This window comes from Cupressus sempervirens, chromosome 1 (assembly GCF_028749045.1).
Source record: "Cupressus sempervirens isolate cs-2001-9-10 chromosome 1, ASM2874904v1, whole genome shotgun sequence".
Taxonomy (NCBI): Eukaryota; Viridiplantae; Streptophyta; class Pinopsida; order Cupressales; family Cupressaceae; genus Cupressus; species Cupressus sempervirens.
The window spans coordinates 10,307,392-10,329,632 of record NC_143118.1 but is presented as its reverse complement, the minus strand read 5'-3'; the positions used below and the strand labels follow the sequence as shown (position 1 = coordinate 10,329,632).

At 36.7% G+C, this 22,241-nt stretch overlaps 1 protein-coding gene and 1 long non-coding RNA gene across 3 annotated transcripts in view; both read left to right on the top strand.

Moving 5' to 3' along the window:
- The window catches only part of LOC149575899 (ARM repeat superfamily protein), a 307,256-nt gene that overhangs the window by 257,395 nt on the left and 27,620 nt on the right, over positions 1-22,241 (top strand). For both annotated transcript variants that reach the window (XM_089815908.1, XM_089815910.1), the window contains exon 18: positions 10,039-10,197. In XM_089815908.1, the coding sequence (XP_089672034.1) occupies positions 10,039-10,197 (159 nt within the window). The remainder of the gene's footprint in view (positions 1-10,038; positions 10,198-22,241) is intronic.
- Positions 16,460-17,282, top strand: LOC149575900 (uncharacterized). The gene is made up of 3 exons (XR_016360262.1): positions 16,460-16,551; positions 16,675-17,009; positions 17,178-17,282. It is a non-coding gene; the product is annotated as an uncharacterized LOC149575900 (long non-coding RNA).

The window sequence follows — 22,241 nt, the reverse complement described above, 5'->3', positions numbered from 1 at the left end:
ACACTAAAAAAATTTAACAAAAAATGCATACTACACTAACATGCAAAAAAAAAACCAACACTTACCTCTTGCAAATGAGTTGAGGAGTGTTACTGTTGATATTGACTCCTTAATGCTCCCAATGCAATTTATGGCCTCCCCAAATGGACTTCTGATCTCTTTGGTGCTCTTCCTTCTTGCCGGTTGGAAACCTATGGATTCTCTTTTCTCTTCTTCTCTCTCACTCTTCCTCTCTTCTACTCATACTAAGCAAATAGAAGGCTCTTTAGGGTTATAACAAAGAGGAAAGTCAACTTAGAAAGCAAATAAAACATGTGTTTTTTAAAAAAAATTGAACTTTCTATCCTTGCTGCCGCGGCCGATTTCTGGAGATTCACGATAGCGATTTTGGCGATTTTTGCCATGAATCGCCGATTTTGGTGATTCAAGCGATTCACAAGAAAAAATCGCCACCAGCGATTTCCGATTCCAAAAGAATCGGGAGCCATGAATCTTATCGCGATTTCGGCGATTTCATGGCGATTTTTGGAACTATGTTTTAATTAAATAAATAAGTGGTATTAAGTAAATTATTTATAAAGTTATCAAATAAATAAATATTAAAATGTAACTTTATATTTAATTAATTTAATAAAGTGACTTAAACAAAATAATATATCATAAAGTCACTTAATAAAAATAAAATAATTTTTGGAAGCTTTTAGATTTTGGGCCAACCTCTTGAGGAAAAGGTATAAATAGACATCATGGGCCTCATTCTCATCATCCAGGAATCGTTGTTTGAATTGATGATTTTTTTGGTGGTGGAGAAGCCAGCTAGGGTTTCAGCCATTGGAGGACCCTTTGAGGACGAAAACCCTCATTGGTTATGCAATTTTGAGGCTGTGAGATACCAGCTGAATTATTGCTGATTGTGGGCTTTACTTTAGAAGTCCAACCTTGTGCTTCACAGTGAGAATTATTTGAGTACAATAGCTGATGTATTATTGTATTTGCAACAACTGATGTATTGTTGCATTTGATGGAGAAGTTACTTTAACAGTTGATGTATTGCTGAGATTGATTATGTTATTGAGCAGGATTATTACAAACCTTCATAATCTACTGTCATGGAGGTTGATCAGTCTATGTGAGTCTCATGTTTTTGCTCATACCTTTTGATTGAGGAGGCCAATCATTTTAGGTATTGTTGTATTCAATTCCTATCGTCAAAACAATCGTTTTAGGGGCTAATTGGAAGGCATTTGGTGCTGCAATTAATTATCTAAACTTTTGCCAGGCAAGAATAGCGGCAGCAACTTGAGTATTTCGATTTGAGCTTGGAAGGTGCCTATCACATTGAAATTTTTATTGTTTCTTCATCAACAACATTGGGCATCATCATTACCAGGTTTTTCTTGCATTCACTAAGTAGTTTGCATTGTCATCATAGGCATTTTAATTGTTGCTATAAGTGAATACTTAGAAAATTAAATTTGGCACTATTGTCAAACAATTGTAAGCCAAGAGTCTTGACCAATTCATAGCATCATTGTAGTAGACATTTTATTGCAAAGAAGGAGATATAAGTGGTTGGTCAACTACTATTGTAATTGAATATGTTATTGCCATTCATGATCAACTTATTAGTTTGCATGCCAATTGTTTGTCAAAATGTCAATTGGTTGTAGGTCCTGTTTTTTGGCATAAATAATGTTATAATTATGCATACCAAATGTTTGTTAAAATACCATTTGGCTGTAAGTGCATAAATGTCATCTTAGGTTGCATCCAAAGTGTTTGTCATAATTATTAGTTGATGTAGCTGCATACTGCAAGTAGCTTCAGTCATATATGCATTGAATATTGTCAAAATAAGTTGCATATTCATGTTAAGTCATTGTTTAGTCAATTTAGAGTCATTTGTAAACATTCTCATTGATGCTAATTGAAGAAAAGAGTCATTAAAGCAAACTGAAATGTTATATCAGTCATATGACCCTTGTATGTGAAGTGTTTGACGAAATTCTTTGAGCCTTCAATCAGCATTTTAAGGTCAGATTTGAGCAGGGTCATTACATCCTATAACTCCATATAGTGCTCCGCATAGAAGGCCATCCGCTTTGAGCCCCCACTAGGGGTGAATTGATGTGTGAATATACCACTTGTAGATGTCCATACTAATGTACCCATTCAGCTCCTACTGAGAAGGAAGGAGATAAGCAGGGGCATCCAAGAGAATTGAAAGGGGGAAAGGTAGTTGATCCCAATCTTCACCAAGCTTAATAGAGAAAAGGCCTAAGCATACCAATAGCGAGCCCAACCAATGGAGTCGACATCCATAGTCACCTTCAAGGAGCAAAAGGCCAACTAAGAGTATCTACAACATTCATTGATTGAATCTACAAAACCTCAAAGTCAGCAGAGGAACCAAACTATGTTGAAGATGACCCTGAGTTTGAAAGGATGGGCTCCAAACTCAACATGAACGATGCTGAGAGGAGTGGACTAGTGGCACTTGATGATATGTGGTAGAAGCAATGTTGGAATCTCTCCATTAAAGCACAATCCAACTCCAAGAGAGAGGACTCCCAAATTATAGAGCGTAAAGCACAATCGACTTGTTCAAGGAGTCCAAGAGAGACATCTTGGACATGGTGTCCTAAGAGTGATGTCATAAACACTGCCTCTCAATAAGAGGAAGGGATCTAAACCTCGTGTTAACCTTGGGCTACATGATAGGTATCATACTGAAATGGGGTCCAAAGAAGTGGAGTTGAGAGGTCTTCAAATAATTGAAGCTCGTCAATTGGGTCTTACCAAGGTTAACCACCAACTATCACAAGTCACAAAAAGAGTCAAAGTCCTTATTTAAGTAACAACCATCTCCTAGGAACAAGTAATCTCGAAGGAACACCTCTAGTTTGTCAAGATAGATTTCAAACAAGGTAGTAGAGAGAAGGTAACATTGGTTCTCCCCAGTGATGCTTTGGATAGGGTCTGAGAAACCCTATAGGGTCCTAAATCTATCCACCACACTCTGATACAATCTCATGTTGGTAGAAGAATCTCAAGAATCACAATATCTCTAAGTCTTTAGAAAAGAGCTACACGAGGGACAAAATCAAATGCTTTGCAAAAGTTAACAAAGCAACTATAGACTTTTGTCGAGTAGTGTCAAGCCTCCTCAATAATGACCCGTAAAGTCAATGTGGTCCATGGACTTAAAGCTTGTTCAAAAATTGGCCTATCCCCTCGCATGACAATGGCACTAATCAAGATTCGTGGAAAAAATAGAGTGAAGCACAGTGCATAGAGTTTGGGGAAAGTGTGAAGAACCGCTTCTTGTAGTGAAGAAAGCAACGAGATAAGAGCTTCACTAGGGTGAACAAGGGGGAATGGGTGAAGAACTTGTACTCATGAAACCATTGGTTCATGAGGCAATGCTCTTGCATTTGGGGTTGCAGGATAAAGAGGCAGTGCGGTGGGAGAAGGGGAGGAGGGCAGGCTCCCAAAGCACATTGGTGAGGCGGTTAAGTATGGTGGAGGTGCACTTGATGTCAATCAAGGGAAAAGAGGTCTCGGTCACCATCAATAAAGGAAAAGGAGGTGTGGGTGGGGCGTGGCTCCAATAGGGTAGGGGTGAGGTAGGTGGGGGGGGGGAGTGCGGGGGCTGAGGGGAGACCTTGACAATGAGGCTAAAGGGGGCATGATCAACTCAAGGGAGACGAGAGACGACAAAGTGGATGATGGATGGAATGAAGGAGGCACAAGAGAGGGTGTCGTCCACAACACTAGACCTCCACAATAAGGCCAACAAGTGAATAAGAAAGACCTTGTGAAGAAGGAGAACCCATTCAAAATCACGAAGGTCGAGGGGCGAGGACTTGCATAATTGGAGTAGATGATGATTGTATCTCATAGGGGGTCTCCCATTGTCCTTTGAAGATTGTTGTAAGCCAAGGGTGTTTGAAGCCTTAGATGAATGGACTAAATTCGTCACACAGTCATGGAGGGGGGTGTGGTGGTCTCTGGTCTGTGCATTGAAGTCCCCCAAGATGATAATGTCACCCATGTTTGAAATCTTGGCAATGCAATCATGCAAATTCTCACAGGGGTCACCCTCCTTCGTATTGTGTATAGAGCATATGATGAGGAGGTTGGTGGAAGGTAGCAAACTGCAATGAAGATATCGCTTGAAAGTGTATCCATGTGGTCAATATGAATCCACATGAATCCTGCTGAGTTGTTAGATTAAACCACACAAGTTGCGCCTAGGAGGCAATCCTTGACCAAACAAGCAACCCCACTAGTACCCTTGACCACACCCGAGTTCTTGACCTCATCTCTGAAAGAAGACTACCACTGGAACCTGGTGACACCTGGAAGAGGACAGATGGGGCTCTCGTGGGTCTCAGTAACCAAAAGAATGTCACCAGATGTAATGTCCCCATTATTAGGGTTAGTTTTGGACAAGTAATACTTGCAAAATAATGGTTAGAATCATAGTTGGAAAACTTGCCAAAGGCAAAACTCGCCAAGCCTCCCAAAAGTTTAATCGGGAAAAACTCGGCGATTTAAAAAAAAAACTCGAGAAAAACTCAGGAACTTAAAAAAACCGCTGAAATTTAATTAAAAATACATTTATTTTGCAAAATTTAATGAGAAGATGCATCTAATAAGTTAATTAAAGACAATACAAAAGAAACAAGCATAGTTTAGAGAACCCAAGTTAATTAGTGGTAGATTGGTGAGTACGCTACATGTTGAGGACTTTGCACCCTGTAGATTGCAGAGTCACCAACCACAAGGAAGAAGAATTTATGAGCAATGAAGCCTGTGTCTTATCTAATGATGTAACACCTAACTTAAAGGTTTGGTAGAATTTATTGCTTAAGTTTAAAGCATGTATTTATTAAAACCAACACTGAGCTTTGATCAAGTACAAAATTAGGCCAAATTCCTTAATTTGCATAATATCTATAAAAACCAACTTTAGTTGCAGAGGGTCCCTCTTCACTGACCATGATCCAGTGGGCAGATGGGTATTTATGATACCACATTTACAACTTGGTACAAAGCATGGGGTTTTGAAACCATTACAGCTATGAAAGAATGAAACCTCTTGTAGGTGCATTAAATGATGTTATTTATATTATGAAAGAGTTAGGTTTCTTGAGGAGCACTAGATGGTATGTGGTAGATTCAGGACAAAAATACCTTAAAGAAAACATTTCTTCAAACTTTTAGACACGAGAATAAGGGAATAGTGAGTACAAAGTACAATGCCTCCTTCATTGGACGACTTCTATTCTGAGTGAAGCATGACTCAACTTTACAATCAAGGCTTCTTGGTGCTAACCCCAACAAAGAAGCATACAATGTACAGGTGCTAAACTATACAAATCACTTTTTGCCCTTTTTAGCCGTCATAAGCCGCGGGCCAGTAAATCACGAGTTTTAACCAAAAACTCGCCGAGTTTTTGATGAGTAATCGGCGAGTTTTTGCCTCACTGCCGAGTTTTTCCAACTGCGAGTTTTTCTGGGATTTACTCGCCCAGCTTAAGTACTCGGCGAGTTTTTAAAACTCGTCGACTAATCTGCGAGTTTTCCATCTATGGTTAGAATCACAATAACAACAACACTAACTATATTATTCTACCCTCTAATTTAATCCCAACCTTAAGGATGTCTCCAGATCGGGCTTCCTAGCTCATAGCTACCTCGTCGTCTTCTCAGGAGCACACCCCTTAAGTTTCTTCTTGGACGGGACATCCTCTATCCAAGGCCAATCACATATGCATATGTTGACATCATCAGAACATCTTGGCGCATGGAGATTATCTATTGATTCCCAGCTATAGTGGTCAGATGGAGATCTTAACATCTCACATTCCCCACGCTTCGAGTCTCATTAATCTTCATGGTGTTTACCCCATGAGCTAACACAATATATCCACAAATACGATTCATTAATATAAATAAAGTCATAAACATATTTAAACAAATATAATCTATAAACATACCTTTCTTACCTTCTTTTCTTGGTCCATGTGGCTCTATCCTTAGTTGGCCCTTCAACAAAGTATTCCTTCTAGATTATCTCAACTCTATATTTACTTTCTAAAATTCTTCCTTTTCTAATTATAAGGAAAGGATAAGATATACATTTTTGTTTCTTCTTTTCCAAGAGTCACAACCTTTCATAATACAAAACCTTTGAAATGTCACAACACTTCATAGTTATAATCCTTTCAAAAAGTCACGATACTTCATAACTAAAATCCTTTGGAAAAGTCCCAATACTTTATAATTACAATATTTTGGAAGAGTCGCAACTATTCATAATTATGGCCCTTTTGAAGGTTCATATCCTTTCAGTATCATTAATACCTTTTTAGAAAGTCACTTCCTTATTTTCTTCATATTACTTTCCTCTTCCATTTTTCCTTTTTGAACTACTATCTTCTCTTCCTCTTTTTCCTTCTCTCTAAAATAAACTATCCTCTCTTTTATATCTTAATTTTATGGAGTTATGTCTATCTGTTAAGCATCTCTTGACTTTTCATTAGATTTAGTTAATTTATATTATTCTATGTTATATTATTTATTTACTTACTTATTTGTGTTTATTATTTGTTATTAAATTCTATTTGGAAAGTTAACATACTTTCTACAATATTATCTCTTGTATTTAATTGTATTTCTTTATTTACTCATTGAAATTTTATTATTTTTTAATTATTTAAAATATCATACTAAATATTATTTCATTGATAATATAGATTAAATAATAATAATTTCATATTTTTATAATTTAGTAATAGTTTTAATGTAACTTTATTTTCATTATTTACTTAATAACATTGTATTATCTAATTAATATTAAAATTCTATCTTAACAAGGGGATAGGACACTAGAACCTATAGTGCCCCAAGAATTGTACAACGAGGACCAAAACGTACCATTGCCATTCCAACAATTGACATTTAAGGAACTATTGATTACCTCTACGATTGACATTTTGCCTTGGGAGTCGATCTTGACTCCCAAGCATGGGGGGAGGAGTCCCAAATGAAAGCTCTGATGTTCTTGATAACTATCCACTTCCCATTACGCCTTGCCTGTGCAACAAAGCTCCAAGACTGCTTCAACTTTACCACCTATGATTTAGCGAGATCCTCATCAAGGAAAATCTTAGTAGGAAGGGAGAAGAGTCTCCTCCTTTCCCTAAAGCCTGAAGACAATCAACCAATGAAAGGATTATGAGAAACATGGTGCCATCATGGCCATACCAAAGTCTTGTTAAGCGCGATGTCTGTGATACCTAACTAATCATCAAGGGAGGAGTAGCTTGTTGGTAGAGGCTCGATGGAGGAAAGAGATAGGCCCCAATCTCTCAAATTGAGTTCACAAGCCCATCTAACCCATTCATCCCCCAGGCTAGCTTGTACCAATTCGTCCACCCCAGAGAGGGGCACATGTTTGGTGTTGCTACAAATGGAGGCCCAAGACATGAGCTACTCTTTTGTTTCTTACATAAGAGTGCTCTTTTTGCTATCTAGTTCTACCTGCTTGTCCTTAATGTCACAAGTTTTTGGAATCTGCTCTTTATTGGAATCCACCTGTTTTCTAAGGTTTGTCGTTTCATAAGATGTACTAGCCATTTTCACAAAAATCGTTAAGTTGTAGGGTGTTGAAATCAACATGTTATTTTAAGCTTGCTTGTGTCTAAAAAAGAGTGTGAATCCTTGTCTGCAAGCACAAATTATCATCCTCGAGTTTGGACATGCGGTTGATGAACCATTGTTATGTGACGAGTAGGTGACAGTTGGGACTCGATAACAAACAATGCACATAGAGAATGAAAGGGCCCAACATGTAATCTTAGTAGAGATGACCACATTGCTAACCCAATCAAAGCCAAAGAAATGACATGCTTGGAGACACACAAGGAGACCTTGACAGCCAAGGGAACCCAGGAAAATAATCACACTTTGACAAAACAAAAGTGGGAGCCCAAACACACATGCAAATCAACACCACCAGTTTGGTCTCGAAATAAGGAAATCGTCAAGAAACCAACAACAACCAAAGAACCCTTCTTAATCATTACCACAAAGAAAGACAACACGTCAACCCAAAATCCCTTTCAAGACATTGAGGAAAGGAAGCCCAGATTTGTGTGAGAAGAAGCTCGAGCACAGACGAGAGGAATCAACAACGAACAACATAACAAACCCCCCACAAAGAAACAAGGTTGTGACTGGGAGTCTACGAGAAACATGTGGAAGGCAAAAGAAAACACACACAGAGTGAAGCATGCGACGACCAACACCTACAATACGTAGGGAAAAAAACTGACTCAAAATCCCTCCCAAGACATTGAGGAAAGGAAGCACAAACTCGTGTTATAAGAAGCTGGAGCATAGAAGGGAGGAATCAGTAATGAACAACACAAGAAACCTTGCACGAAGCAACAAGGCTGTGGCTAGGAGTCTATGAGAACCAAGTGGAAGGTAAAAGCAAAAACGTGCATAAAGTGAAGCACGCAACTACCAACACTGGCAACACACAGGAATAAACAACCGACCACAAGCTTGCGTAGGCGAGTAGAACAGCGAGTAGCAACAAGGCTGTGGCTAGGAGTCTATGAGAACCAAGTGGAAGGTAAAAGCAAAACTGTGCATAAAGTGAAGCACGCAACTACCAACACCGGCAACACACAGGAATAAACAACCGACCACAAGCTTGCGTAAGCGTGCGTAAGTAAGCAGGCAATGCACACAAAACTGGCCAAAACAAAATCAGGATAAGGCTGAATAGATTTGGAATATCTTTATTGTTTTGACACAACATTTTGTCTGCAGAAATACCACAAACTGATATAAGACCTCAGAAGTTCAGTAATATTCTCAACATTGCAAGTACAATATACTTTGCAATGACAATATACTTTGTGGGACACATAATTGTAAACATCATCCAAATTTTGAGAAGAGTCCCAAAGTTTAGTAATTTTTTGGAATGGTTGGGTTGTCCGTGTTCCCAATCTCCTGAATGTCAGCAAATGGGTGGACAGTTCAAAAACAAGAAAAACTTAAGACATTCCTCTGTACACCCTTGGATTTAATTGATATTCAAGACATTGAGATGTAAAACTAGGGTGCATCATGTTAGACATATAACAGCTATGGTTTGTTCTGGGGATTACAATACTTAGCAAATGATTTATTTTGAAAGTATGATGTCTCTAATTTACATTGATTTGGTTGTACACATGCTTCTGTCGATGACAGTTGTTATCTTGTTAGATGCACTGCTTCCCTCAAGTTACCATCATTAAGGAGTATAGGTAAAATCTGACATGGATTATGGTGTCTGAGTGCAGTTGAATGATGAGTATGTGGATACGCACCTATCGTTTTTGAGCAAAAATAATGCAGCATGTGCATGTTTTGTAAAGGTCATGTAGAAATAGAACAACTAATCCCCTCTCTTTATTCATGCATCTTGCAAATTATTTGAGCAATATAACATTATAATAATAATAATTTTTCTGACTCATGATTGTAACAATATATACAGATGGGTCTGATATTTAAATTCTCTTCCTAGGAATATTTGGGGACAAGGAAATATAACATGTAATTTATTTCATATGTAAGTATGTGCATTCTGAGTTGCATATGACATGCAATTACATAGCTCATTTCATGTGTACATTATAATTTGTACTCTTCAGTAGTGTTATTTATCTGTAATATTTGTTGCCTTTGATTTCTTGGAAGAGTTTTTTTGTAGAGCTATTTTTTACACTGAACTGAATGCCTGTAATGGACAGCTATTTACGAATATTAAGAATCTTTTGAAAGAATGGGCTTTAGCATTGAGCAAATAATTTATTACTCGACAACTACAAGTAATTGTTGGAACTTTTAAGTTCCTAACATTTTAATATTATCTTTCTATGTACCAATTTTTTCATAGTTTTATAACAATTTATTGTTGAACATGATGCACATATCTGATGGATTTATTGTGTCATGTTTATCCAGGTTGCAATGAAAATCATCGAGGGATACATTCTAATAGGTGGAGCAAATTTTTTGAATCTCCATGCTTCTGGCGTAGCCAAAATTTTTGACAGTGTTGTTGCAAATGTGAACCAAAAGGGGCTGCTATCTGCTATGCCCATCATTGAAATGCTTGTTCAGGTTAGTCTGTTTCTCGGACATCATTTTCCATGTTTTGGCTTGTTTTAAAATGTAATGAATGGACGTTTTTAGTAGAACCAAATTTTGAATGTTAGATATATCATAGATGGAATTTCAACTAGCACCCAAATCAGTATGGTTCTGTACTTCATTGAGATTTTTTTATTTGTTTGAGTAGGTTGTGATAGTTTGACTTTTTATAATTTTATTTAATATGGTAGGGTTATATATATGGTGTTCCATTATAACAATACAACGTATAAGAAATTAGAACTGCATGAACAAGCTAGGAAGTGTGGGTAATATATAAAATAAAGCTTTAAGAAAGTACTCCATACCATAGATAAGCCAAACATTGGCATAAAAAAACATAACCAAGAATCTTGATCACCAATCTAACACCAACTCTAGCTGAAGAACTCCTTGTAGTAGGCAATGTTCAAAACTCAAATTCCTAGTTGTGAACCCCATTGCTAGAAACTGGGGCCAGCTAAACCTTAGCACCCACTGCCCTTCTGTCATTGTTTGCCAACCCATGGAACTTGATACCTCGAGTCACCTCTGACTGTGGTGGAGTACTCAATATCAGGCCTTTCATGTGGGAACTTACAAAAGGAATCTAATTTTTTCCATATTGGAAAATCAATTGATCACATACTAGGAAGATATTATATTAAAGTAGGCAATGTAGGATTCTATGGTATCAACATGTTGCTCTACTTCAAATATAGAGATATCTAGATTTATGTGTCCATTTTGTAGTCCTTGGTTGCTAAATAGATTGCAGTTGATGAAGACATTGAATCTAAAGGGGTTTGGATACATTGCAGGAGTTGAGTGAAGCAGTAAATTATCACGGGTTTTCCCCATGTGTGGATTTGCTATAAGTCATCTTTTTGTTGTTGCAAACTATCCTCAATTGGCCTTTGGAAGTATTGGCAACTTGATGTGTTTGGAATTGATACTTGTGCCATTTGTTGGGCTTGTTGAAAGTGAGACGATTTTTTTTTCAAGATTGATCATTTTGTGAATAGGAATTGGCTTTAATAACACAACTCTAATGCATAGGTGAAACTTTGGGGACAAACATTGAACAGATTCAATATGTTATGTATGGAGACAATTTATCAATACAAAAGCCTATGTTTTATGGAGTGCTAGTGTCATGTCCCCTTCTTGAAATAGGTTTAAATAATTAAAAAATAGTTGTCAAATAAAAAATCTAAAAAATAAAATTTTAAAATGATCAAAATTTAGTTAAGTGAAAGAAATGGTCAAAAGGCATGAATGGATAAGTTGTGTCTCACTCAAACATGAGTTATAAAAGGGAGAGGAGAACTTTATTTGAGGGAAGAATGCATGAACATAAGAATCAAATGAGGATTAAGGGAGGAGAGAAAGAAAGGGAAGTAAATAAAGAGGTGACTCTTTTATAAGGTGAAGAATTGTAGCTCTTTCAAGGGTGTTATTTGTGAAAGTGTGTGGCCATTGAAAAGATAAGACGTAATATCCTCCCCTGATTTGAACTTTGACTTGCAGAAATTTAACTTAAGGAATATTGTCAAACACTTTGTATGCAAACTCATAAAGCTGATTTCCTCAATAAATTGCTTTCCAATGAGTAGATTTACGAACAACTATGAAGTGACATTAAAATGCATAATACACATCATAACATTTTCACAAACACTTGGCACACATTCAATAGTATATGAAAAATCTGGAAACTCTTTCAATCTGCTAATAAAGGGTGATTTTTAAATGTAGATGTGCACTTACAGCTGCCTTAAAGGCTGCAACAACTATTCAGATTTGTATTCAACAATTATTATGCAAAATATCAAAATTTGACAGAAGAAACCTGGAATTAGTTGCCGTAGTATTTTGCAGATGTAGTCGGCCAGCCCACCAAACTTCTAATCAGCCGGAAAAACAAGTAAACTTGATACCAACACTGTTCACGCCGTACTGTAGCAAAATACTGTTCATGCCGACTGTAGCAAAATACTGTTCATGCGGCACTATAGCAATAACTAACTTCAGATCTGCACCTCAAACCCTTGTAAATTTCTTTATGCAAACGCCCCAAATGAAACCCAGTGTGTTTCCTGAAGTGAAAACACCCTTGATCCTCCTGACTGTGTCTTCCAATAGCGAAGAGAATGCTAGCAAAGAGGGATTCCGTCCTCCAAGCCTGATAATTAGATATCCAGCAACATAACATTAATCTTCATCCAAGCATACAAAAAAAAAGCTCTTCCATTTCTTTTATAGTGTTCTCACAAGAGCTCAATCCTTTGTTTTCTCAATGTGGGATAAAACATAACTCCCTTTATGTACCTTATGTCTTCAATGTGTTATAAAAATAAAGGGAACTCATTTAATTTAAATATTTCCCACAAACTATAGTCTATGCATTAATAAAGTTAAATATTTAAATTTAACTTTATAAAATGGCTTTATCAATGCATAACAAATCTTATCAATGATAAATAAGTCTTCCTGTCGATTTTAAACAATTACCATCAACATACCACTGTGACTGAATGTCCGGCCATGTCCAAAATGACTTACTAGTAAGTATGCCCAAAGTTGCCTCAGAATCCCTCAGAAAGACCTGCAACTGAAACTGTCTAGGCCAAATGGCCTCTAAGCCCCTTTAATGTCCTAGTTAGCCTACGGGACTGTGGGGAAATAGGCTAACGACAACATCATGCTATGAATGCTGGAAAGGGGACATTACAGACATGGTGAAGAGGTTTGACCTTTCCTCACAAAAGATATAAAGGGAAAGAAGGATGAAATGGAATGAAAGGAAGTGGAGGTGTGAAAGATTCCCTCCAAATCTGATCTGATGTTTTTGATATATATATATTGTATTTCTTTTGAGTTTATTTGCAACCGTTTTGTTTGAATTTTCAATGCAAGTGATTGTTTGGAGTCCAGCTATGAAGCATATGCAAGGTAACAATGCTTTCGGATCCAAAATATGAATGTGTAATGAAGTTTTGAGGTCAGATTTATCTATAACAAAAATTTGAACTTTAGATTTGCAATTCCATATAGTAAGAAATTCATGCCTGGAAATCAGCATTCCGCCAATTGATGAAACTGATGAAACACAAGATTAGGGGTGTCTTACTTGCTAAGGTGGCACCAATTGCCTTTATTTTCTTCTGTAATAATTACGGAAAACAAATAATAAAAGAATCAATGCCTGGCCTGCAGGGAACTCTGTCAACTTCAGGCTGGCAATCCTCAACGGGCATGAGGGAAACTCCTCATATTGAATGATTTTGACTAGAGTAATGATGGTGACAACATCTCATGGCAGCTCAAACAGTGCTTCCCTTAAACACTAGTCTTATGATCTTTTGCTGCATTAAGTTAAAATTGTGCTATAAGTTCCACTTTCAGTGATGACCATAAGTTTCACCTCTTGCAACTCAAGCATCTTCTCCAAGAGAATGAAGTATGATGCATATCTAGTTTATATAGCTGCTAGAAACTCCTTGGAAAAGGTCCTAAAGCGTACAATCTATAAGTATGGCGGCTCTAGATAAACATGTACACTAGTATCATTAATGATCTTGTTGGTCCAATTAATTTTTTTCATGTCTTTGAGTGTATTATTCATGGCACATACACAAGGAACCCACCATATAAACTTGTAAAATTGCCTCAATCAACTTCCTTGTAGTTCTACATATGTATGTTGCATCTATCACTACTTTCAGCATGTTTTCTAGTTCAATTTCCTCAATACAATCTCTATGTAGTTGGACTTGAAACTCGAAACCCCGTGGTGCAATAAACAATTGATAGCTATAAGAAAATAAAAGTCTGTTATACATGTGACCATGATGATGATTGAATGATACCTATTGTTCATCCACCCATCAATGAGTATGCTGCATGTATGAGTGACCCTAGTAGCTTTCATTCCTCCATTGTAAGATCAACATTGGAATACTTCTAATTTAAATTATTGTTCTTAAATTTTGTCTTCTCTAGTGTTAGTTGGCACATATGATGTTTCTTTTATTATGCTTTCCATAGGGTCCTTATAACATGGAGAGTAAACTACATGGAATTGAATTCCATTGGGAAAGTTTGGTAATGGCATCCGTTGCCTCATCCTTATTTTTAACATTTAACAACATTTTTTCACCATGTTTTCACAATAGTGCTACTAGTCGTTCTTATGTTTCTCCTTAGGTTCTTGGAAAAATTGGCCCCCTATCTTTATTGCCAACTACTCCATCCTTACAGGCACATCCAAGGTATCTACTGAAATGTATGGCCATGGTAGCAATGGGGGCTAGGTTCACCTATTTACTCAACCAAGTATCAACTTGTGTGGCTTCAACTTCCCTTTAAGGGTTTAGTGATATTGTAGCTCCAACTCCTCCCTGGGGTTGTATCAGTGTTGTGTCTCCAACTACCTCATGAGGTTTTAGCAGTCCTATGTCTACCAAGGGCATGATGGCTTGGTGTATTGCCACAATGGTAGCAAGTGGAATTCTCGTTGGTGAGAGAATGATAAAAGTGTTTGTAACACTCATATTAGTGGTAGTTTGAATTGGAGGTTATGGTTGCACTATTCGTATGAGTACTGAGTAGGTCTCTACCAACTCAACATTTGAGCATAAACAACTTTGGCTTGGGCTAATATCTTGTAGAGTGATAATGGAATCCTTAGCGGATGAGGACAGTGAACTCATTGTTGTGCACTTTATTCCCAACACCCAAGTCAACCTTCTTCTCTTGCTTCCTCTTGATTATTCATTTGATCTTCATCATGATAAGAGGGCACATAACTTTTTCCATTTTGATGCATGCTTTCTCGATAGAATCCATATATGGAGGAGCTTTGATCAAAGATTGACATTCGTTTAAAGAAAGGTGTTTGGAATAGGCATCATCACTATACCTTTCATTTTCACCTTTTGACTGTGCGCCCATTGGAATAGAAATTTCTTTCACCTCAACTTTTTTCATTTCCTTCATCATAACATACTTCATTGAGTTTCATTTCCTCCTTAGGATAAGATACTTGATATTTGAAATTTCTTGATTCCTTTGAAGGATGAATATAAAGCATTCTCCTTGCACACTTTCAACGACCATAGCAATGAACTCCTCTCTGGATGTATGTACTCCCTCTAGTGATGGATCATGATTAGAAATAGGAAATGAAGAAGGTACCATTCCATCAAGAAAATGTCCTTTTGAAATATCGGGGCAATGAGTAATGGACATTATTTTGAACCTCTTTTGATTTATCAATGCTTATATTTTGATGATCTAATTCTTTGAGATGGTCCTCACTATTAGTACTTATATATGAAACATTTGTACCTTCCATTGTGTTACCCATGTCACCATCACCTTGAATTTCACCAACAGGGTTCTATTCTTCAATAGAAGACGATGAATAAATAGGAAAAAAATTCCGCATAAGAAATCATGAATAGAACCCTCAAGACACCAAGTAGGAATAAAAGCTATATGAGATTCACCTTGATTTATATTTACTTCATCTTCTAACACAGGTTGTGTGCTTGTCTGGGAGACATTTGTATCTCTCATTTATCAAGTTGATCAAATATCGATTCCTAATTAAAATTTTCACAATGTTTTCCTGATACATGAACATGGTGTTTTCTCCATTAGACGCCACTTCTTGACGATCCTTATGAACAGCCATAGCAACCTCATCTTCTTCCATGCATTCTACCTTTGATGAATCCCTTCCAACATTTTTATTATAAGATGGTTTGTTAGCAACATAAAAATTCTCACACTAGTCTCTCTTCTCAATTTCTCTCAATGTTTGAAGGAAACTTTAATGTCCCCATTTTTTGACGGGCTCTTGCACTTGTCTGAGTCAGTTCATCATAGTGACCCTCTTGAGTTGACGGTGTGATTTGAGGGTCATAGTGGTGGATTTAATATTTTTAGTAAGTCCAATTCGGGCAATTGCCATATTTGGCAGTGCAAATGGTGGTGCTGGCAGTTGGTCATCATCTGCAATAGATGGAGCTATTTATTGTGCAGGTTCATATTTTTTAATTAATTATCAAGTTTACATTATAATAAGGCACCTTATTACATTTATATATTATAAAATGATGTTGTGTTGAGGAAGCTTCTTAAGTGGAGTTATCTTTAGGAAACTTGTGCCATTTGGAGATTATAAATATGGGCCCATTTGATGAGAAAAACATCCAATTATCCGATTGACTTTTTGCATTTGTTCTCAGTGAAGAGTTTCTGAGTTTGATGATTTCTTTGCCCTTGCTGAAGTATAAGGGTTTGGAGCAGAGAAGTGCTTTGTAATTTGCAAATGAGGTATTATGAATTAGTTTCTGAGAATTGTTTTGAATCACTGCTAAAGTACAGTGATTTGGTTATTTTGGTTGAATGTCCTACTGTATATATCTGTGGCTGAGATATATCGTTATTGCTTTGGAGGAATTCTCTGGGGGACTGCATTCTGGAAATTTAATAGTGCTGGGTGGATCAAAATGCTGGAGCATTATTTGTTATTGTTCTCTGCTGTAATCGTCTGTATCTGGGAAGTGAATTGCTTGCAATCAAGGAATTGCTTGTAAATCCTTCTGGACTGAATGGATGCTAGGGAAATCAGACCTGCGATCATTGAAAGTATCCATTTGTTCTGCATTTTGTGGGAGTTTAGCAGCATGGATTCAGTGAAGACAACGTCTGCACCTTGCTGAAGCCACGTGAGGGACCTGAGGGCTGCCTGGGTGATTTCCTCATTGATTGAAGACCTGTGTTTTGTTCTGGTAAATCTGCTGTACATTTAAGTAGCTGCCTTTAGTTCCTGTGACATTGATTGGTCTCCCAATAGAACTGCATACAGTCTAGGAGGGCCTGCGTACTTGTTTATGGGGTCTGCATTCATCTCCAAAGCTGTGCGATGTAATTTGAAGAAACTGTGATCACAATTACAGGCCTTCGATTAAGCATTTGTGGGCTGCGTTCAAGTTGGTAGAGGCTGCTAAAGGCTGTGATCAAACATACATATCACCTGCTGCAAATCAAATAGAAGCTGGGAATTACAGGTACCATATCTTTGTTAGTTCTTGTGTAGAAGCCTTGGAAATTTAATAAAATTTACATTTAGGTTTCATTTCCGAATTGGTATAGAAGTAACTGGTTTAACCTTCAACACTTGAGCTTTCAATCTACTGTTCAGGAGTGAATTCATTTTTTGCAAGTGCAATAAATTGTAAGACACTTTTGATTCCTTGGATTGTGGTGGAAGTTATTGCATTGCATTCTCAGTATTTTATTTCATGACTTATTTGTAAGAACCACTCAGAATTTTTTAATGGACATTATTCACAGCTAGGTTTTCTTGTATAATCCAAGGTTTGAAAAACACTCCGAGGTTGCAAATTATGAATTCTTGAATTACAAGTTGTTGAGAACAGCTGGGTTTATTACAGAGTTCACTGGCAAAGTGTTTGACAAAATGTCAAACTATTGAATTGTGAAAGAAATTGATGCTTGACTAAGTTTAACCAGGCAGGATTATTACACAAACTAGGATGTTCTTTGTCAGGATCAAGATACGCACCACCATAGAAGCTTTTGAAAAGCTTAACCTGATCAGGATCTCTAAGAGCATGATTCTATTGATGTAATGTCCCCTCTTTAGTACGACATGGCATTGTTCGCGGATTTTCCTATTACAGACTCTCGTAGGCAGATGGGATTGATGAGAGAGTCATTTTGACGTTTATTTGGTGATTGGATGGCTCATTATGCTCTTGGAGATATTATTTTATTTATATTTTATCATCATTTTTATATGGAGCCTACATGTTATAATTCTAAGTTGAGTTGCACTTTTTTATAAAGTTATTTATTATAAAAGTGCATTATAATGGGATTTTATAATGGATGTTTCTAGAAGTTCTTAGTAACTTCTTAGAAAAGGATGCTTCTAGAAGTCCTTAGTAACTTCTTAGAAAAGTAAATAAATAGAGGGCTTGGCCTCTCATTTGGATAGATAGGAATTGATGATTCTACTACCATTCTCTTTGAGCATTTGTGGCACCATCCAGGTCTGCAAATATTCAGCATAATCCTTGAGAACGATACCTCTCAAGAGATTGCATAACTGAGGAAGTGAAAGACCTTCTGAAGGGTTGCACTTTGGAAGTGGTATTCAGCCATTTCAAGTTGAGCTTAATTTGTATACTCATACTACTTGAGGGTTTGAGTTTTTGGAAGCAGTCCGAAAAAGCATATCCGAAAAAGCAGTTCGAAAAAGCAGATCTGAAAAAGCAGTTTGAAAAAACAAAGCGAAAAAGTAGATCCGAAAAAAGCAAGTGAAAAAGCAGATCAGAAAAAGCAAAGCAAAAAGGCAGCATTGGAGAAAATTATTACAGCCATCTACAATTAGGTTCCTATGGATATTAAATGCATTGTTCTTATCATTTAGATGCATATTAGAAGGTAAGGTTTTAGGTGAAAGTTGTAACAGATTTAAGCATTATTCTTGCGGATGTAAGCCAAGAGTCTTGGCCATTTCATACTAGCATTGTAGTTAAAATTTTATGTGCAATAAAGGAGACATAATTTTCTGGTTTGATATAGTGTAATTGAATATGTATTTATCATTCATGATCAGCTTATTAGTTTGCATGCCAATTGTTTGACAAAATGTCAATTGGCTGTAGGTTCTCTTTTTGGCATAAATAATGTAATAATTCTGCATATTAAGTGTTTGTATTAATGCCACTTGGCTATAAGTGCATTAACGCCATCATAGGTTGCATCTTTAGTGTTTGTCAAAATTACTAGTTGCTGTAGCTGCATATTGCAAACAGTTTCAGTCACATATATGCATTGAATATTGTCAAAATAAGTTGCACATTCATGTTAGGTCATTGTTTAGTCAATTCAGAGTCTTCTTGCAAGCATTCTTATTGATGCTAAGTGAAGGAAAGAGCCATAAAAGCAAACTGAAATTTTATATCAGTCATATGACCCTTGTATGCAAAGTATTTTCTTGAATCTTTATCAGCAGTTTGGGATCAGATTTGAGCAGGGTAGATGCTTGAGAATAATCTCTTTCTCTTCCTTGTTTTTTTATCACTTTTTAGATGAAAGACACTTCTCAATAGAATCCTCTTTATGTTTACATGTGGAATGCTCTATTTCTAATAAGAAAATTTGATCATGAGAAATAAATTGACTATCTTTGCCATCTTCTTCATCAATCTTTCGCAAGATTTCAAGTAAAGACGGGTGAATGTTTCTTGGATAAAGTTGTAGGCCACAATCAAAACTTTTAGGAAGTCAAATTGAATAGGTTCATCAGGGTCTTCAACATCGCTGTCTCTGTCAATACCACTTTTCACCTTTCCTTTGTACCAAACTATTGTTTTGAATTCAAACTTTCAAATAGCATTAGCAACATTTCAATTTTTTAAAACAGAGTTGCCAACCTTCATTCTAGGGAAGGTACCTTGAAATTTTTTAGGACTAATGTATTGGCCTTTTCAATTCCTTAGCAGAGTCACCAAAAATCTGTTGGTAAACAACTTTGTCATTGCACATACACTCTTCAGAAAGACCTTCTTTGCCTTGTGAGCAATGACATTTGTGCCAACAGTTGGATAGATTGTGTTTGGATCACTATCTAAGCACAATCTTCCTGTGCATTTGGGAGGGGCAGCTCCCTTGTATGATGGTGGTGTTTGGTATTTTCAGTACTTTTCACCTGATAGTAGGAAAGGATAGAACACCAAAAATCTGTTGGTAAACAACTTTGTCATTGCATATACACTCTTCAAAAAGACCTTCTTTGCCTTGTGAGCAATGACATTTGTGCCAACAATTGGATAGATTCTGTCTGGATCACTATCTAAGCACAATCTTCCTGTGCATTTGAGAGGGGCAGCTCCCTTGTATGATGGGGGTGTTTTGGTATTTTCAGTACTTTTCACGTGATAGTAGGAAAGGATAGAACACCAAAAATTTGTTGGTAAACAACTTTGTCATTGCATATACACTCTTCAGAAAGACCTTCTTTGCCTTGTGAGCAATGACATTTGTGCCAATAGTTGGATAGATTGTGTTTGGATCACTACCTAAGCACAATCTTCCTATGCATTTGAGAGGGGCAGCTCCCTCATATGATGGGGGTGTTTGGTATTTTCAGTACTTTCACCTGATAGTAGGAAAGGATAGAACACAAAGCTAAAGAAATAGACAACAAAAACCCCAAATCTAAACATACAATTACCAAGTATGATTTCGCAAAGGATGACAACCTAAGGGGATTTGAGCACATAATGAGGTAATTATGTAATAATAAAGTAAAGATAGCAAATCTCAACATACGAGGAAACAAGTTAACTTATCACATTCAGACCAAGATATCAAGGCTTGTTTGTGTTTCATCAATCACATGTCACTTGAACTTAGAAACCATTGGGTTTCACAAATACACAAAGACATTACCAACTTAACATACGATCTATCAGTAATGAGAACTCAACAAACACATTTAGACATACAATCCAAATGCATTCATTATTGTCCTCTTGAAAATATACAAGTTCAAAAGTTTAGCATACAAAATGTCAAACCAAAAAGTTCTCTAAACATTTCTCCAAAGGTCTCCGCCCCCCCTACCCCTCCCCCCCTCCCCTTCCTCTTTCATAATTCAAAAAATTAAAACTAGGAAACACATTGACTCCACTCACTCCCATTAATGGATGCAAATCAAAGATGAAGTATAGATATAAGTTAAGTGCATATAAACACCATTCAACCACACAAGGCAAACTTATAATCAATAAGCATCCAGTGGTTTGGTCAAGCCAAGAAAAGATGCATTTACAAATACTCATATCCAACTATACTAAAAGAAAATTCTAACTCAACAACTTGAAATCAAATTTATTCTCTAGTGAGGAATGTAGATCACCATGCAATACTTCCAAATAGATCACAATTGTTCACCATGTAAGACATAACAATGAATTGTGGAGAAAATTTGGCAGTTTAATTAACAATAAATTTTCCTTTACAAATGAAGAGAAAAGACCTTATAGGGGCTCTATTATAATGAACGGCCAAGATTAAACAATATCAACGACCCAAATCAATCCACTATAAAACCTAATTAGAATTTCTACCCCTATCTTCCAATGAAAGTAGAGCACCATCACGTGGGCCAATAGAAAAATTATAATGCTTTAATTAACCAAACTCTAAGCCGATCAAAACTAGGCACATAATTATCATCCAATGAGAAAATCAAATGCCACACAGGCCTACTTTAGATCTTCCTTCTAAAAATAAATTCCTTTGACTTTTTTTCCTTTAGCAAATTCAATGATTTTGCATAAGATTTCGTTCAATTCATCCTAGGAAGATTGAGTGCCTCTTGGTTTTGAATTGAGAAACATCCAATGCATAAGATTTTGTTCAATTCATCCTAGGAAGATTGAGTGCCTCTTGGTTTTAAATTGAGAAACATCCAACTCCTCTAGGTAGGAACTAAAAGTTTTCTCCCAATCACTTGTTTTGTCCTAGCAAGTTGTCACACAATTGTATTGTTTTATTCATATAGTAGCAATTACATTTTATCTTCTCTATGATGTCCCATTGGCTTTCACCACTTTCTCCTTCTCTAACATGGATATGGGAGTGTTTCTCAACACATGTAACTTTGGTATGGTCTTTTATTTGATGTGTTGAAATGCCTTGCACGTCTCAAGAAAAGCGCACACTCTTCTCCGCATAAAGACCCCCATGTTATATTTCTCCACAACTCTAGAGGTAAGCTTCTACCTCATTGACAACATCGTGTGCCCATGCTCTAAATTTTTAAATTGATGCTATCATGACTTCTAAGTTATTGTCTATATGCTTTCCAAGTGTGATAGGAGTTATGCATGTTTGATCCATCTTCTATATTTGGTTCATCGCCTGTCTAATATGCTCTTTCAATTATGTAAGCTCCTCCTTATATTGCATCCTTTTTTCATCCT